Below are 14,950 nucleotides of genomic sequence, written 5' to 3'. Positions count from 1 at the left end.
AGCTGGTCCTCTGGATTAAACTAATCACTTCCATGTGTGACTTTCGAGAGAGAGTAAGATGTCACCATCAATGTGGCGCCCCAAAACAGAACAATACGTAGTGGCTGGTTCAATGTCCACTGGAGGGCATGGCCACCATTGACGGAGAGAGGAACAAGTGAGCGGGTGGGAGGGGAGGTTGGGGCAAACTCTCGCTGCCATCAACAGCCAGCCAGGCAACAGCTCTGACATTGGCCACGGTCTCTGTAAACACATCAGACGCCTGCCTGCCCTACATACTTACGCTTGACTTTTCCTCCCCATAGTTTCAATAATTCATCAGACGCTTGAATGCTGAGTCGTAAAAAGCAGGATTGAAAACCATATTGTGTTTAATGGAGAGACGCCCCTGGGCGCTAATAAAAGGCCCTCAATAGAATTCCACCCCGTTTATGATGTTTTGAAAAAGGAGATAAAAAAAACAAAACAATTGTGTTGTTTATTTACGGGCGATTTACGATCTGGTCCGTCCTTGGTGGTGGTAAGAGGGTTATGAATCTTGGTGTGTGTCCTGATTGAAACCCTATTCGCTATATAGTGGACTACTGTTGACCAGAGCCCTATGGACCCTGGTGAAAAGTAGGGCACAGTATATGGGATAGGGTGCCATTTGGGAGGCAACCTTGGCTAGCAATGTAGCAATACACGTGACAAGGAGTGATCGCATTGAAGGACTGTTTTGTTTCTAAAAGCCTAAGTCCTCAGGAACCATGACACAGCCAAGGAGGCTAAGGAGCATTCATAATAGATACCAGCTGTACCACAGGACAATTGGGAGGAGGTCAGCCTAGGTAACCCTGTTGATGAGGTGAGGGCAATTCTATCAGATCCACTGACTGTCTAAAGACCTAGGCTGAGTCTCAAATGGCACCATATTCTCTTATAGTGCACTACTTTTGACTGGGGCCCATGAGCTCTGGTCAAAAGTAGAGCACTATTTAGGGAATAGGGTGCCAATTGGGACGCACCCCTAGACCTGCGTCAGTGGCAGACAGTTCAAGTAAAGCACTACAAAAGCAGGAGCAGCATCTCTTTCTCTAGAACTGTTATGATCTGGGCTGTGTACAGTAACCAGTCAGTCAGTGTCACCTGACCCAGGCGCCGTTCACGAGTTGGTTGGGCGCTGAATGGCGTGCATTACACTTTGTCAGCACACCACACTGTACCACAGGAAATAAAATAAAAATCTGACGTCATCTGCACACACCCACCCACCCTGATGTATGAGGCCTTCAAACAATCAAACATCTCAGCTACTTCAATTACAGCAATTGACTTATGACATTGAAAGCGCTCACATGCTGCTGGGGGTTAACAATAGTCCTTTGTTGCGAAAACGTTGGCTAAATGTTGACCAGTGCCACATCAAAGGCCATATTTGTATTTAAATTGGTCCAATGCCTCTTTCATCCATGTATTAGCACAAGACATGGACTGCGTCCCAAATGTCACTGTATTCCTACATAGTACACTACTTTTGACTAGAACCCTATGGGCCCTGGGCAAAAGTAGTGCACTATATAGAGAATAAGGTTTCATTTCAGAGGCAGCCTTTCCATATTCAATGGATTCCAACCCCTCTTTCATTTATATGTTGGCACAAGACATCTTAGTAGCTACCCTTGGTTGCATTGCAACAGACAAAATGTGCAAAATATTATCATCAAATGTAGACATCCATGCTAATAGAATGCATTTAGTACATTGACTGATTCATGCACTTTGTTTGGTCATTGGTTGATTCCAGTGTATTTTTGCATTACGAAGGATAAAATAATACATGACGTCCATGCAAAAATATAATTAAAAACATCCATAAAAGCAATGATGACTCACATATAAAGAGGACATTTAAAAAAATAGACAAAATAAAGCCATCCCAAATAAATAAAACAACAATCGGAAGCAGTCAGAAATTAAATGGGCCCAGTTATCAAGCTCCCTCCCAACCAAAACCCACTGAAATTGAAAAGTGTTGGAGTTTAATTAAACTTATCTTACCTCTATCATTATATGAAAGGCGTGCTTGTTATAGGATAGAAAAGAGGCAAAAAAAATTATTGTTTTCAGTGAGGGGAGGTGAATCCAGGTGAATCCAGGTGAAAGCTATGATCCCTTATTGATGTCACCTGTTAAATCCACTTCAATCAGTGTAGATAAAGGGGGAGAAGACAGGTTAAACGGGGTACGGTAGTAGGTGCCAGGCGCACCGGTTTGTGTCAAGAACTGCAACGCTGCTGGGTTTTTCACTCTCAACAGTTTCCGTGTATCAAGAATGGTCCACCACCCAAAGGACATCCAGCCAACTTGACAACTTTGGGAAGCATTGGAGTCAAAATGGGCCAGCATTCCTGTGGGAACGCTTTTGACACCTTGTAGAGTCAATGCCCCGACGAATTGAGGCTGTTCTGAGGGCAAAAGGGGGGAGCTGCAACTCAATAATAGGAAGGTATTCTTAATGTTTGTACACTCAGTGTAGGCTAGTATAGAAGTTAAAAGTATAGAGTACTAATAGAGTACTAATAGAGTACTAATAGAGCAGCCATCTCCTTTTTTTTATACTCAACTGTCTTTATACAGATGTAGGATCTTAATTTGATCACCCTGTTGCACGAGAATTTTCAAATTAAAACTTGATTTTCTCTCACAAAAAATGTATCAACCCCTACAAAAATGTCCTTTAATTATAATCCACATTTCCTGTTGCTACAGGATTATTTTCCTGCTGTAGCAAACTGGCTCAAATTAAGATACTACATCTGTGCGCGATCGTGATTGTGATTGTGGTGACCCTTGAAAGGTTGCCAATCCCTTCTTGGCCACTCTCACTCTGTAACAAAGCACAGTAAGTGTTTACCTTTAAAAAGGCTCATTAATAATGCAGAGGCCTCAGCTCAAGTTCTATACAGTAAGACGGGTGGTTAGGAGAGTGGCTGCTGTGCCCAAGCAGGACAGTCCTAATTGACGCCCCTGTCAGAACTAGCCCTGGGCCTGTGTATGTATGTACTGCTTCTAGACTCTCTGGCAACCTCTAGGACACGGGCTAACGGTGTCCTAGCATTTCCTACATTCCATTGTTCTGTTCATAACAAATAGATGGATGCTCTTAATATACAGTGCTATGAAAAAGTATTTTCCCCCTTTTCTAATTTTCTCTACTTTTGCACATTTGTGATACTGAATGTTATCAGATCTTCAACCAAAACCTAATATTAGATAAAGGGAACATAAGTGAACAAATAACACAACAATTACATATTTATTTCATTAATTTCATAAACAAAGTTATGCAACACCCAATTCCCCTGTGTGAAAAAGTAATTGCCCCTTACATTTCAATAACTGGTTGTGCCACCTTTAGCCGCAATGACTCAACCAAATGCTTCTTGTAGTTGTTGATCAGTCTCTCACGTCGCTGTGGAGAATTTTGGCCCACTCTTCCATGCAGAACTGCTTTAACTCAGTGACGTGTGGGTTTTCAAGCATGAACTGCTCGTTTCAAGTCCTGCCACAACATCTCAATTGGGATTAGGTCTGGACTTTGACTAGGCCATTCCAAAACCTCAAATTTGTTGCTTTTTAGCAATTTTCATGTAGACTTGATTGTGTGTTTTGGATCATTGTCTTGCTGCATGACCCAGCTGCGCTTCAGCTTCAGCTAACAGACGGATGGTCTGACATTCTCCTGTAGAATTCTCTGATACAAAGCAGAATTCATGGTTCCTTCTATTAAGGCAAGTCGTCCAGGTCCTGAGGCAGCAAAGCATCCCCAAACCATCACACCACCACCACCATGCTTGACCTTTGGTATGATGTTCTTACTGTGGAATGCAGTGTTTGGTTTTCGCCAGGCATAATGGGACCCATCTCGTCCAAAATGTTGACTCAAGTTTGCCAAAAAGCACCTGGATGATCATCAAGACTCTTGGAATAACGTTCTATGGACAGATGATTCAAAAGTATAACTTTTTGGGCGACATGGTTCCAGTAATGCCTGGCGAAAACCAAACTCTGCATTCCACAGTAAGAACATCATACCAAAGGTCAAGCATGGTGGTGGTGGTGTGATGGTTTGGGGGATGCTTTGCTGCCTCAGGACCTGGACGACTTGCCTTAATAGAAGGAACCATGAATTCTGCTCTGTATCGAGAATTCTACAGGAGAATGTCAGACCATCCGTCTGTGAGCTGAAGCTGAAGCGTAGCTGGCATGCAGCAAGACAATGATCCAAAACACACAATCAAGTCTACATGAAAATTGCTAAAAAAGCAACACATTTGAGGTTTTGGAATGGCCTAATCAAAGTCCAGACGTAATCCCAATTGAGATGTTGTAGCAGGACTTGAAACGAGCAGTTCAGGCTTGAAAACCCACACGTCACTGAGTTAAAGCAGTTCTGCATGGAAGAGTGGCCAAAATTCTCCACAGCGACGTGAGAGACTGATCAACAACTACAGGAAGCATTTGGTTGGAGTCATTGCAGCTAAAGGTGGCACAACCAGTTATTGAGTGTAAGGGGGCAATTACTTTTTTCACATAGGGGAATTGGGTGTTGCATATCTTTGTTTATGAAATGAATTAAATAAATATGTAATTGTTGTGTTATTTGTTCACTTATGTTCCCTTTCTCCTAATATTAGGTTTTAGTTGAAGATCTGATAACATTCAGTATCACAAATATGCAAAAGTAGAGAAAATTGAAAGGGGGCAAATACTTTTTCATAGCACTGTACATTCTCCAGGCTCACCTCACCTGTGTGTCACGGCTGCTTGTCTGGCTACAGCAGAGCTTTAAATGAACCCACATAGGGCAAATGATACGGAGGGACGCTTTTTTGGAACAAATCAGACATGACAAAGTGATTAAGAGTCGAAGTGGGCGAAGTTTAGTCCGGTGTCAGAGATCAGCTGCTCACAAGGCACGGCAATCAGCACTTCTGTTCAAAGGAGATGTGTTATGGATTAAACATGGATGCTTTAAGGGCCCATGGTTAGAGCCAGCCTCCAGGGGAGGGAGAGAGAGGGGAAGGGGGAGACGGGGGAGAGAGGGAGAGAGAGCCTGACTGCATTATTTATTTGTTTGTGTTTTCCCCCTCACTCTCCCTTTCAGGCCTAAACCTCACCCTGGGTGCTCTCCTCCATGGCATCGTGGCCATGTATTGCTGGGCTAGGGAGGCCAGAATAGTCCTAGCTCACCCCAGAAATAGATGACAAACACAGGGAGCCTGCCTGGCCCTGGGGGTGGAAATGGAGGCCGAGGAGTGGGGTTAGGACACACTGTTCTGTATGACACAGTAACCAAGCACAGCAACCAAACACTTCCCGGCATTGTGGGCTCCCTCTCAAACACACTGCAAAGGGGCAACAAGCGGAGGGAAGGCAGTGGCAGTGTTCTGGTGACATTTGTGTTTATTGAACGGTTTACAAAGAGCTGTACAGGAGCAAGCTTGAGGGAGCCACCCTTGTCCGACCTATGAGCACAGAGCCCTGTCCTCAGTGAGCTTAACCAGGGTGAACAAACGACAGCTTTGTGTGTGTCCGTCGTGTGCCTGTGTGTGTGTCCACAGTAAGGACTTCGAGTGCTGAGCAGATACACATTTCACAGTGTTAGTGGCAGGCTGTGCCCACATACACTGCACGGACCACACGCACACACACACACTACCGCACACAGTCTGAGTTGGGGCTAGGCTTCCTGTCACTCTCCAGCTAATCACATTTGTGTTCAGTTCAGATCAGCAAGTTCCAATGTTCTCTTCTGCCATCCATTGTTTTGCATCCGTTTTTCTTGGAAATGTTAGTGAGTCACTCCTATATCAACATTAAAATACCAAGCACCGAGAGTGCGTCTTCCATTTATTCTGTACAGCCGAGACAAGTATGACGAATCATCGGACATCACACGCACACACACACACACTCTTCAGTCTTACCTGTGTTGGCACCAGGACGGGCGGGTATGCCAGCTTGTGATGACGGTACATCCAGAAGGAGAAGAGGACGATGGCGGCGATGCCCATAATGGGCACCAGGGAGTACAGCAGGGTGTTGAACAGTTGAGGCTTCTGGGTAAACGGGTTGGAGGTCGCTGTGGACGGGGGACGAAAATGAGAGGTAAGGGGGACATAAAGGCGCGGGAAGGGGGAGGATGGTGGAAAGAGAGGGAAGGGGGGTTGGCGAGAGAATGCAGGAAGAAGGAGGGAGAGAGAATACACCTTAATACAGGTATGCAAATGTACTTTGTTCCCCTCACATTTTCATCACGCCATACAAAATGGTATCAGAAGACTAGTAGTGCAACACTCTAAAAATAGTTCCAACACAGCACAACACATCTGGGAGGCTTCAACAAAATCCTCTAAATAGTGAGATTAATAGTAAAATGCAGTTCATGAGAATTTAAGCCAGCAGCCAAAAATAACCGCCTAAACAACCAAGTGACCCAAAAAAACCAATAGCTAAGCCTTACTGTGCAGTACACCCACTTCTCATATCACAAAGATGTAGTATTCGATGTGATCAGCCACTCCTATGCTTTCACAGTTCTCTGCCATCACAGTTCTCTGCCATCACAGTTCTCTCCAGCACAGACACAGACTGTGGATTGCATTATTGTTGCGGTTTCCCTTCCTGTGACATTGAGGATGTCTGAGGCTGGCTGGGTGGCCCCAATGGGCCACACTAGCTGCTACTGGCCCCCGTAGAGAGGGGGGACAGTGGCTAGCCTGGACACAAAGTTTCTAATTAAAGCAGTAGACCCATGGGCCCTGGTAAAGTAGAAGACCTTGTGTCTATAGTGTTTGTTGGGGAATTTGCCCCAGTGCCTCTTGGGTTAGGGTTGGGTTATTCTTACTGACTTATTGTCTGTGTTTGGCTGAAAAAACTGACAGAGGATGTGACATTACACCAGCTTCCTGTGTGTGAACTTACATGATGACTTACTTTGGACAGCCTGTGTACGGGGCTGTATAAGAACTTCTCGTTACACATGTTGCCTTCGCAGCAGCAGAAGAAGACGTCCGGACTCTCTTTCGTCTCCACACATTCACTACTGCAGCAGAGAGAAAGAAAGACAGAAAAAGAAACAAAAGAACACCTCTGTTACAAAGGTAGAGAGCTGAGTGCTGGCAGCCCTCCACTGAACCGATCCCTCTCTTTCTCTCGCTCTTTCTCTCTCTGGAGAGGAAGAACTACATCTTTACAGGAAGAGACAGACAACCACTCTGACAAGTGCTGTAGTAGAAATGAGAAATAAAAGACAGGCCCTAAGCAGAGCTTTATGCACTATACTAAAAGCCAATTTAGGCTTGATCAAAAATGTGGTCGGAGGCGCCGTATGGATGGTGTGACTCAATGCGGAGCCTCCGGAGGCATGCAGAGCCCAAATTGAGCTCCGTACCGCATCGCCGTCCGCCTCTCAAATTTTGCAAATAGTGCCGCATTGACATGATTGGTTGACGGTAGGTGAGGGGCGGGAGGTCCTGTATAAACCCAAACTCACTTCCTTGACAACTTCCTTCACAACAGCTTTGTGCTGCTTCGCGAAGCGCAAGAAGTATGAATTCCCTGACTTCTGCAGAGGCCGTATCACCGTAAATTCTGCACGGCCAATGCAGACGTCGGAATGACCATGCAGCGCCTTTAAAGATGTACTAAGTCAACCGTCATACAAAGGACAGTATGACCTAAACTAATAAGTGTTAGTCACCATCTGCAGGAAAGGACTGAAGTACAGTGCTTCAGACCACCAACCCTTACACTTAACCACTAGCCCTAAGTCTAAGAAGAATATATTCCATTTAGCAAATGCTTTTATCCAAAGCGACTGTTTTCGTGCATACATTTTCACGTATCGGAGGTCCCGGGAATCAAACCCACTATCCAGGCATTACAAGCGCCATGCTCTACTAACTGAGCTACAGAGGACCACTAAGGACCACTAAGCCCTAAGTCTACCGTCTTGCCTCAGAATAAGACACTACCTAACCTGTCATAGCAGTTGACATCGTCCAGCCAGCAGCCCTGCTTGACGATCTCGATGGTTCCCGAGGTGTTCTTCCAGGTGGCGAAGCAATGGAGCCTCTTGTCCTTGTCTCCGTAGCAAGGCTCGATGCCACTGCGGTTGGTTCGCTCCTTCTCCCAGCTAGAGTTGTAGTAACGCACTCCTGTGTCTCCGAGCGACCCAGGATTGCACCTACAGGACAGAGCAGGAGATACACAAGAAGAACAGGTCACTCACAGCCTGTATTTTACATACAGTGCATTCGGAAAGCATTCAGACCCCTTCACTTTTTCCACATTTTGTTAAGTTACAGCCTTATTCTAAAATTGATTAAATAAATACAAATCCTCATAAATCTACACACAATACCCCATAATGGCAAGGCAAAAACAGTTTTTGAAATTGTTGCTAATTATTAAAAAATATATATAAAAAATACCTTATTTAGTGCATTCAGACGCCTTGATTTTTTCCACATTTTGTTACGTTACAACCTTATTCTAAAATTGATTAAATTACATTTTCCCTCAATCTACACCCAATACCACATAATGACAAAAAATATATATATATATATATATTCAGAACTTTTGCCAAGAGTCTCGAAATTGAGCTCAGGTGTATCCTGTTTCCATTGATCATCCTTGAGATGTTTCTACAACTTAATTGGAGTCCACCTATGGTAAATTCAATTGATTGGACATGATTTGGAAAGGCACTCACCTGTCTATATAAGGTCCCACAGTTGACAGTGCATGTCAGAGAAAAAACCAAGCCATGAGGTCGAAGGAATTGTCCGTCGAGCTCCGAGACAGGATTGTGTCGAGGCACAGATCTGGGGAAGGGTACCAAAAACTTTCTGCAGCATTGAAGGTCCCCAAGAACACAGTGGCCATCATTCTTAAATGGAAGTTTGGAACCAACAAGACTCTTCATAGAGCTGGCAGCCCGGCCAAACTGAGCAATCGGGGGAGAAGGACCTTGGTCAGGGAGGTGACCAAGAACCCGATGGTCACTCTGACAGAGCTCCAGAGTTCCTCTGTGGAGATGGGAGAACCTTCCAGATGGTCAACCATCTCTGCAGCACTCCAACAATCAGGCCTGTATGGTAGAGTGGCCAGACGGAAGCCACTCCTCAGTAAAAGGCACATGACAGCCCGCTTGTTTGCCAAAAGGTACCTAAAGGACTCTCAGACCATGAGAAACAAGATTCTCTGGTCTGATGAAACCAAGATTGAACTCTTTGGCCTGAATGCCAAGCGTCACGTCTGGAGGAAACCTGGCACCATCCCTACGGTGAAACATGGTGGTGGCAGCATCATGCCGTGGGGGTGTTTTTCAGCGGCAGGGACTGGGAGACTAGTCAGGATTGAGGGAAAGATGAACGGAGCAAAGTACAGAGAGATCCTTGATGAAAACCTGCTCCAGAGCGCTCAGGACCTCAGACTGGGGCGAAGGTTCACCTTCCAACAGGACAACGACCCTAAGCACACAGCCAAGACAACGCAGGAGTGGCTTTGGGACAGGTCTCTGAATGTCCTTGAGTGGCCCAGCCAGAGCTCGGACTTGAACCCGATTGAACATCTCTGGCGAGACCTGAAAATAGCTGTGCAGCGACGCTCCCCATCCAACATGACAGAGCTTGAGAGGATCTGCAGAGAAGAATGGGAGAAACTCCCCAAATACAGGTGTGCCAAGCTTGTAGGGTCATACCCAAGAAGATTCGAGGCTGTAATCGCTGCCAAAGGTGCTTCAACAAAGTACTGAGTAAAGGGTCTGAATATTTATGTGAATGTGATATTTCCGTTTTTTAAAATTTTGAATACATTTGCAAAAAAATCTAAAAACCTGTTTTTGCTTTGTCATTATGGGGTATTGTGTGTAGATTGATGAGGAAAAAACTAACAAATTAATTCATTTTAGAATAAGGCTGTAGCTTAACAAAATGTGGAAAAAGTCAAGGGGTCTGAATACTTTCCGAATGCACTGTACAACATAGGCTAACAGAGCTCATAACAGAGCAGAAATTGCCTCAACTAGTGTTCATCATATCATTTGTTCAGTTCACTGGACAGTAGTGTACGGATGCCAAATAGCTTTTACTATCTGACTGATTGATTAACTGACGGGAGGCTAATTGTGGTATTCTGGTTATAGCCTATGTGTCCTTAAAAGACACAGACAGATGGAGTGCACACACAGGAAAACAACACATGCATTTTCAAATAGAACAGCTAGGCTATTGATGTGTACAGCAGCTTCCATGTATCTGAGGTAGGGGCCTAACTTTAGCTACGTCATGTATTTTTAAGCAGGGCACTGACTGAATCAGTCAGGCTGAAATAAACGGGCTACAGAAGTCAAGTACTTTTGGCCTGAGCCAGAGTCGGGCTGCAGCAGTAGGTCATTTTCAACAACAACGTAAACAGCATGCAGGCTGAGGGCGCACTCTACCAAAATGGTGGTGGATAAGGAGAGTTTCCCCCCTTACTATGTAAAGCGCTTTGGGTACCTCAGTTGGTAGAAAGGATCTATATAAATCCAATCCTCACCTTTGGTGTGCTTTGCACTTGCCTCACACAGTTAGAGAACTGCACACACAGGGAAGGCCAAAGTCCAGCAATAATCATTAAGGAAGGAGCTTTGCCCCTGATGCATGGGGGATTTGTTAATTCGATTTATAAGGGCTCAAGAAAAGATTATTCCATACAAGCAGACCTCAGTTTCCACCTATTAAACAGGCGAAACATACTTTTTCCAGATGGTAAGAGAAGGAGCACCATCTCAATGCTCTGTCCTACTGCTCTTAGCTACCATTCTTCCAGTGGGAACCCTCTAATTCCCACCTCACAACCCTGAGAAGACCCATGTTTGGGAACCAGACTCCAAGCCCTCTCTCCGATGCCTTGGCCCAGCCTGAGACTGGCCTGACCCTGGTCCTCCTGCTGCTTCAGCTTGCTCTGGTTGGTTCTCTCACTCAGGAACTAAGAACAGCTCTGGCAGTGGGCTGTGCTGCTCTGTGCCCAGGCTGTAGGCTGTTGTAGGGCCGTTTGTATCACCTGGCAGCCTGCCCCTCTGGTTTCTCATACCCTGGCTTGGCTTGGCAGACCTGGGCTCAACAACACCACGTCACTGCCTTACTCACTGCCTGCCAGGGCTGCTATGTGTGGGTGGGAGGCCAAACTCTCCTCACAGGAGCAAAAGGCAATGCTGGGAATCAGATGCAGGTGGTTATCTTCTTGTATACAAGAATATGCTGTTTTATGGAAGCCTTTGGGCAATTCCACGGTAACGGAATTACGCTTGGTCTCAGAGTTTTCACTTAAAATGTATGGAAAACAAAAACCATTGATTTAAAAGTTTAACAAACCATACCTATGCACAAGGACTACTTTTTACAATTTCCACAGAATTATTTCACAAAAACTCATTTACTGTTAAGAATGATGCAAAGTTTGGTAAGAGAATTACGGTAAAATCTCCCTCTGTTTATGCAACTCTTAAATATCTGCTCTGAATTAAAGATTGAAAAATGTCTGCAGAAAGAATGGGGTGTCAGCTATGACATGACACCTTGAGTTTGAAAACATTTATTTTGGTTATTGAACTACAGTAGGTAGTAAGTGGATTTACATCTGGTAACAGAGTTACGAGAGAGTGAGAGTGAGTGTGGGAGGTTTTCCAGACGGTTTTCACAGTCTTGCTTTGACCACCAGACGACAGAAGAAGAAAACAATGTATGAGCTGAACATAACAGTATGCCAATGGAAGGGAGAACAGAAGCAGGTGAGCCAACTGTGGTTTGTGACTACTATGATTTCTATTAATTCTCCTACCGATTTGGTAACAAAATTACCTGTTTTAATCACTTAGCCTAATAATTAATAAATAAACTTGATATCAGCTCCCCATTCAACCTGACAGAGCTTGAGAGGATCTGCAGAGAAGAACCCAAGAAGACTCAATGCTGTAATCGCTGCCAAAGCTGCTTCAACAAAGTACTGAGTAAAGGGTCTGAATACTTATGTAAATGTGATATTTTAATTTTTAATATATGTGCAAAAAATATGTATAACCTGTTTTTGCTTTGTCATTATGGGGTATTGTGTGTAGATTGACTATGTTTTTTAAAATGTTTTATCCATTTTAGAATAAGGCTGTAACGTAACAAAACTAGGAAAAGCAAAGGGGTCTGAATACTTTCCGAATGCACTGGGGTTGCTGACCAAGAAGACATGTAATGTTCCTGAGTGACCTAGTTACAGTTTTGACTTAAATCAGCTTGAAAATATATGGCAAGACTTGGCTGTCTAGGCAATGATCAACAACCAACTTGACAGAGCTTGAAGAATTTTTTAAAAGAATAATGTGCAAATATTGTAAAATCCAGGTGTGCAAAGCTTAAGACTTAACCAAAAAAGGTGATTCTAACATGTATTGACTCAGGGTGTGAATACTTATGTAAATTAGATATTTCTGTATTTCATTTTCAATAAATCTGCAAACATTTCTAAAAAACATGTTTCACTTTGTCATTATGGGGTGTAGATGGTGCGGAAAAAAATTATTTCAACCATTTAGAATTCAGGCTGTAACAACAAAATGTGGAATAAGTGATTGTTTTCAAGTAAAATGATAATTAAAATAAAAATAGCTTCTCAGCAAAGAGCAATTTCTCAAGCAAGAATTCTGCTAGGACTGTCGGGAGTGGTTTGAGTGGGAGGGGAAAACAAAAAGTAGCTGTTCTTGGCAGAGAGGTTTGGGACTCCTTGTTGGCCTATTAACTCATTTAACGCATGGTGATGTCACCATGGAAGGACAAAACTCCCTTCCACCAAAACAGGCTGAATTTCAGCAGTGTTTTCAAACAGCTCTTACACAAAAAAGGGGCCTCATCCGTCATTTTCACAATTCACAATATTATTTCAACCTCATAGTGTGGAAATATACAGTGAGGGAAAAAAGTATTTGATCCCCTGCTAATTTTGTATGTTTGCCCACTGACAAAGAAATTATCAGTCTATAATTTTAATGGTAGGTTTATTTGAACAGTGAGAGGCAGAATAACAACAAAATATTTCAGAAAAACGCATGTCAAAAATGTTATAAATTGATTTGCATTTTAATGAGGGAAATAAGTATTTGACCCCCTTTCAATCAGAAAGATTTCTGTCTCCCAGGTGTCTTTTATACAGGTAACGAGCTGAGATTAGGAGCACACTCTTAAAGGGAGTGCTCTTAATCTCATCTTGTTACCTGTATAAAAGACACCTGTCCACAGAAGCAATCAATCAATCACATTCCAAACTCTCCACCATGGCCAAGACCAAAGAGCTCTCCAAGGATGTCAGGGACTGATTGTAGACCTACACAAGGCTGGAATGGGCTACAAGACCATCGCCAAGCAGCTTGGTGAGAAGGTGACAACAGTTGGTGCGATTATTCGCAAATGGAAGAAACACAAAATAACTGTAAATCTCCCTCGGCCTGGGGCTCCATGCAAGATCTCACCTCGTGGAGTTGCAATGATCATGAGAACCGTGAGGAATCAGCCCAGAACTACACGGGAGGATCTTGTCAATGATCTCAAGGCAGCTGGGACCATAGTCACCAAGAAAACAATTGGTAACACACTACGCCGTGAAGGACTGAAATCCTGCAGCGCCCGCAAGGTCCCCCTGCTCAAGAAAGCACATATACAGGGCCGTCTGAAGTTTGCCAATGAACATCTGAATGATTCAGAGGAGAACTGGGTGAAAGTGTTGTGGTCAGATGAGACCAAAATCGAGCTCTTTGGCATCAACTCAACTCGCCGTGTTTGGAGGAGGAGGAATGCTGCCTATGACCCCAAGAACACCATCCCCACCATCAAACATGGAGGTGGGAAACATTATGCTTTGGGTGTGTTTTTCTGCTAAGGGGACAGGACAACTTCACCGCATCAAAGGGACGATGGACGGGGCCATGTACCGTCAAATCTTGGGTGAGAACCTCCTTCCCTCAGCCAGGGCATTGAAAATGGGTCGTGGATGGGTATTCCAGCATGACAATGACACAAAACACACGGCCAAGGCAACAAAGGAGTGGCTCAAGAAGAAGCACATTAAGGTCCTGGAGTGGCCTAGACAGTCTCAGACTTTAATCCCATAGAAAATTGGTGGAGGGGAGCTGAAGGTTCGAGTTGCCCAAACGTCAGCCTCGAAACCATTATGACTTGGAGAAGATCTGCAAAGAGGAGTGGGGACAAAATCCCTCCTGAGATGTGTGCAAACCTGGTGGCCAACTACAAGAAACGTCTGACCTCTGGGTTTTGCCACCAAGTACTAAGTAATGTTTGCAGAGGGGTCAAATACTTATTTCCCTCATTAAAATGCAAATCATTTTATTACATTTTTGACATGCGTCTTTCTGGATTTTTTTGTTGTTATTCTGTCTCTCACTGTTCAAATAAACCTACCATTAAAATTATAGACTGATCATGTCTTTGTCAGTGGGCAAACTTACAAAATCAGCAGGGGATCAAATACTTTTTTCCCTCACTGTATATAAAACACAGGAAAATCACATGTTCGACTGCACTGGGCCTTTAAAGATATGTGGGTTTTTGGTAACGGAATTACAAGGCAATGTTTCTTAAACTTATAGGAGGCAAGTCATTTCTACAAAACTAAATACAAGTGTTGATATTAGTTGGCAGGGGTCTTTACTTCAACATGATTGTGTTTTGATGTATTTCTAATAGCCTACCTTTTTCTGGTAGATGTCGTCTAAGACTCCTATTTCATAGGTTTGACCAGAAATCAAAGCCTTTGCTTATTCCACATTTTTAGGATAGAAAAATGCTTGACAAATGTATACATGCCTCAACTTCTCAAATATAGACTAGTTTCATTTGACACCCAATTTGAC

At 43.8% G+C, this 14,950-nt stretch overlaps 1 protein-coding gene across 1 annotated transcript in view; it reads right to left on the bottom strand.

Moving 5' to 3' along the window:
- The window catches only part of LOC121562507 (activin receptor type-2A), a 44,206-nt gene that overhangs the window by 7,664 nt on the left and 21,592 nt on the right, over window positions 1-14,950 (bottom strand). The window contains 5 exon segments of the mRNA XM_045217590.1: window positions 5,973-6,127; window positions 6,970-6,999; window positions 7,002-7,090; window positions 8,027-8,195; window positions 8,198-8,233. Of these exon segments, the coding sequence (XP_045073525.1) occupies window positions 5,973-6,127; window positions 6,970-6,999; window positions 7,002-7,090; window positions 8,027-8,195; window positions 8,198-8,233 (479 nt within the window).

Source organism: Coregonus clupeaformis, unplaced genomic scaffold (assembly GCF_020615455.1).
Source record: "Coregonus clupeaformis isolate EN_2021a unplaced genomic scaffold, ASM2061545v1 scaf1136, whole genome shotgun sequence".
Lineage (NCBI taxonomy): Eukaryota > Metazoa > Chordata > Actinopteri > Salmoniformes > Salmonidae > Coregonus > Coregonus clupeaformis.
Note: the sequence above shows the minus strand (reverse complement) of the source record. Positions and strands in the feature narration are given on the sequence as shown.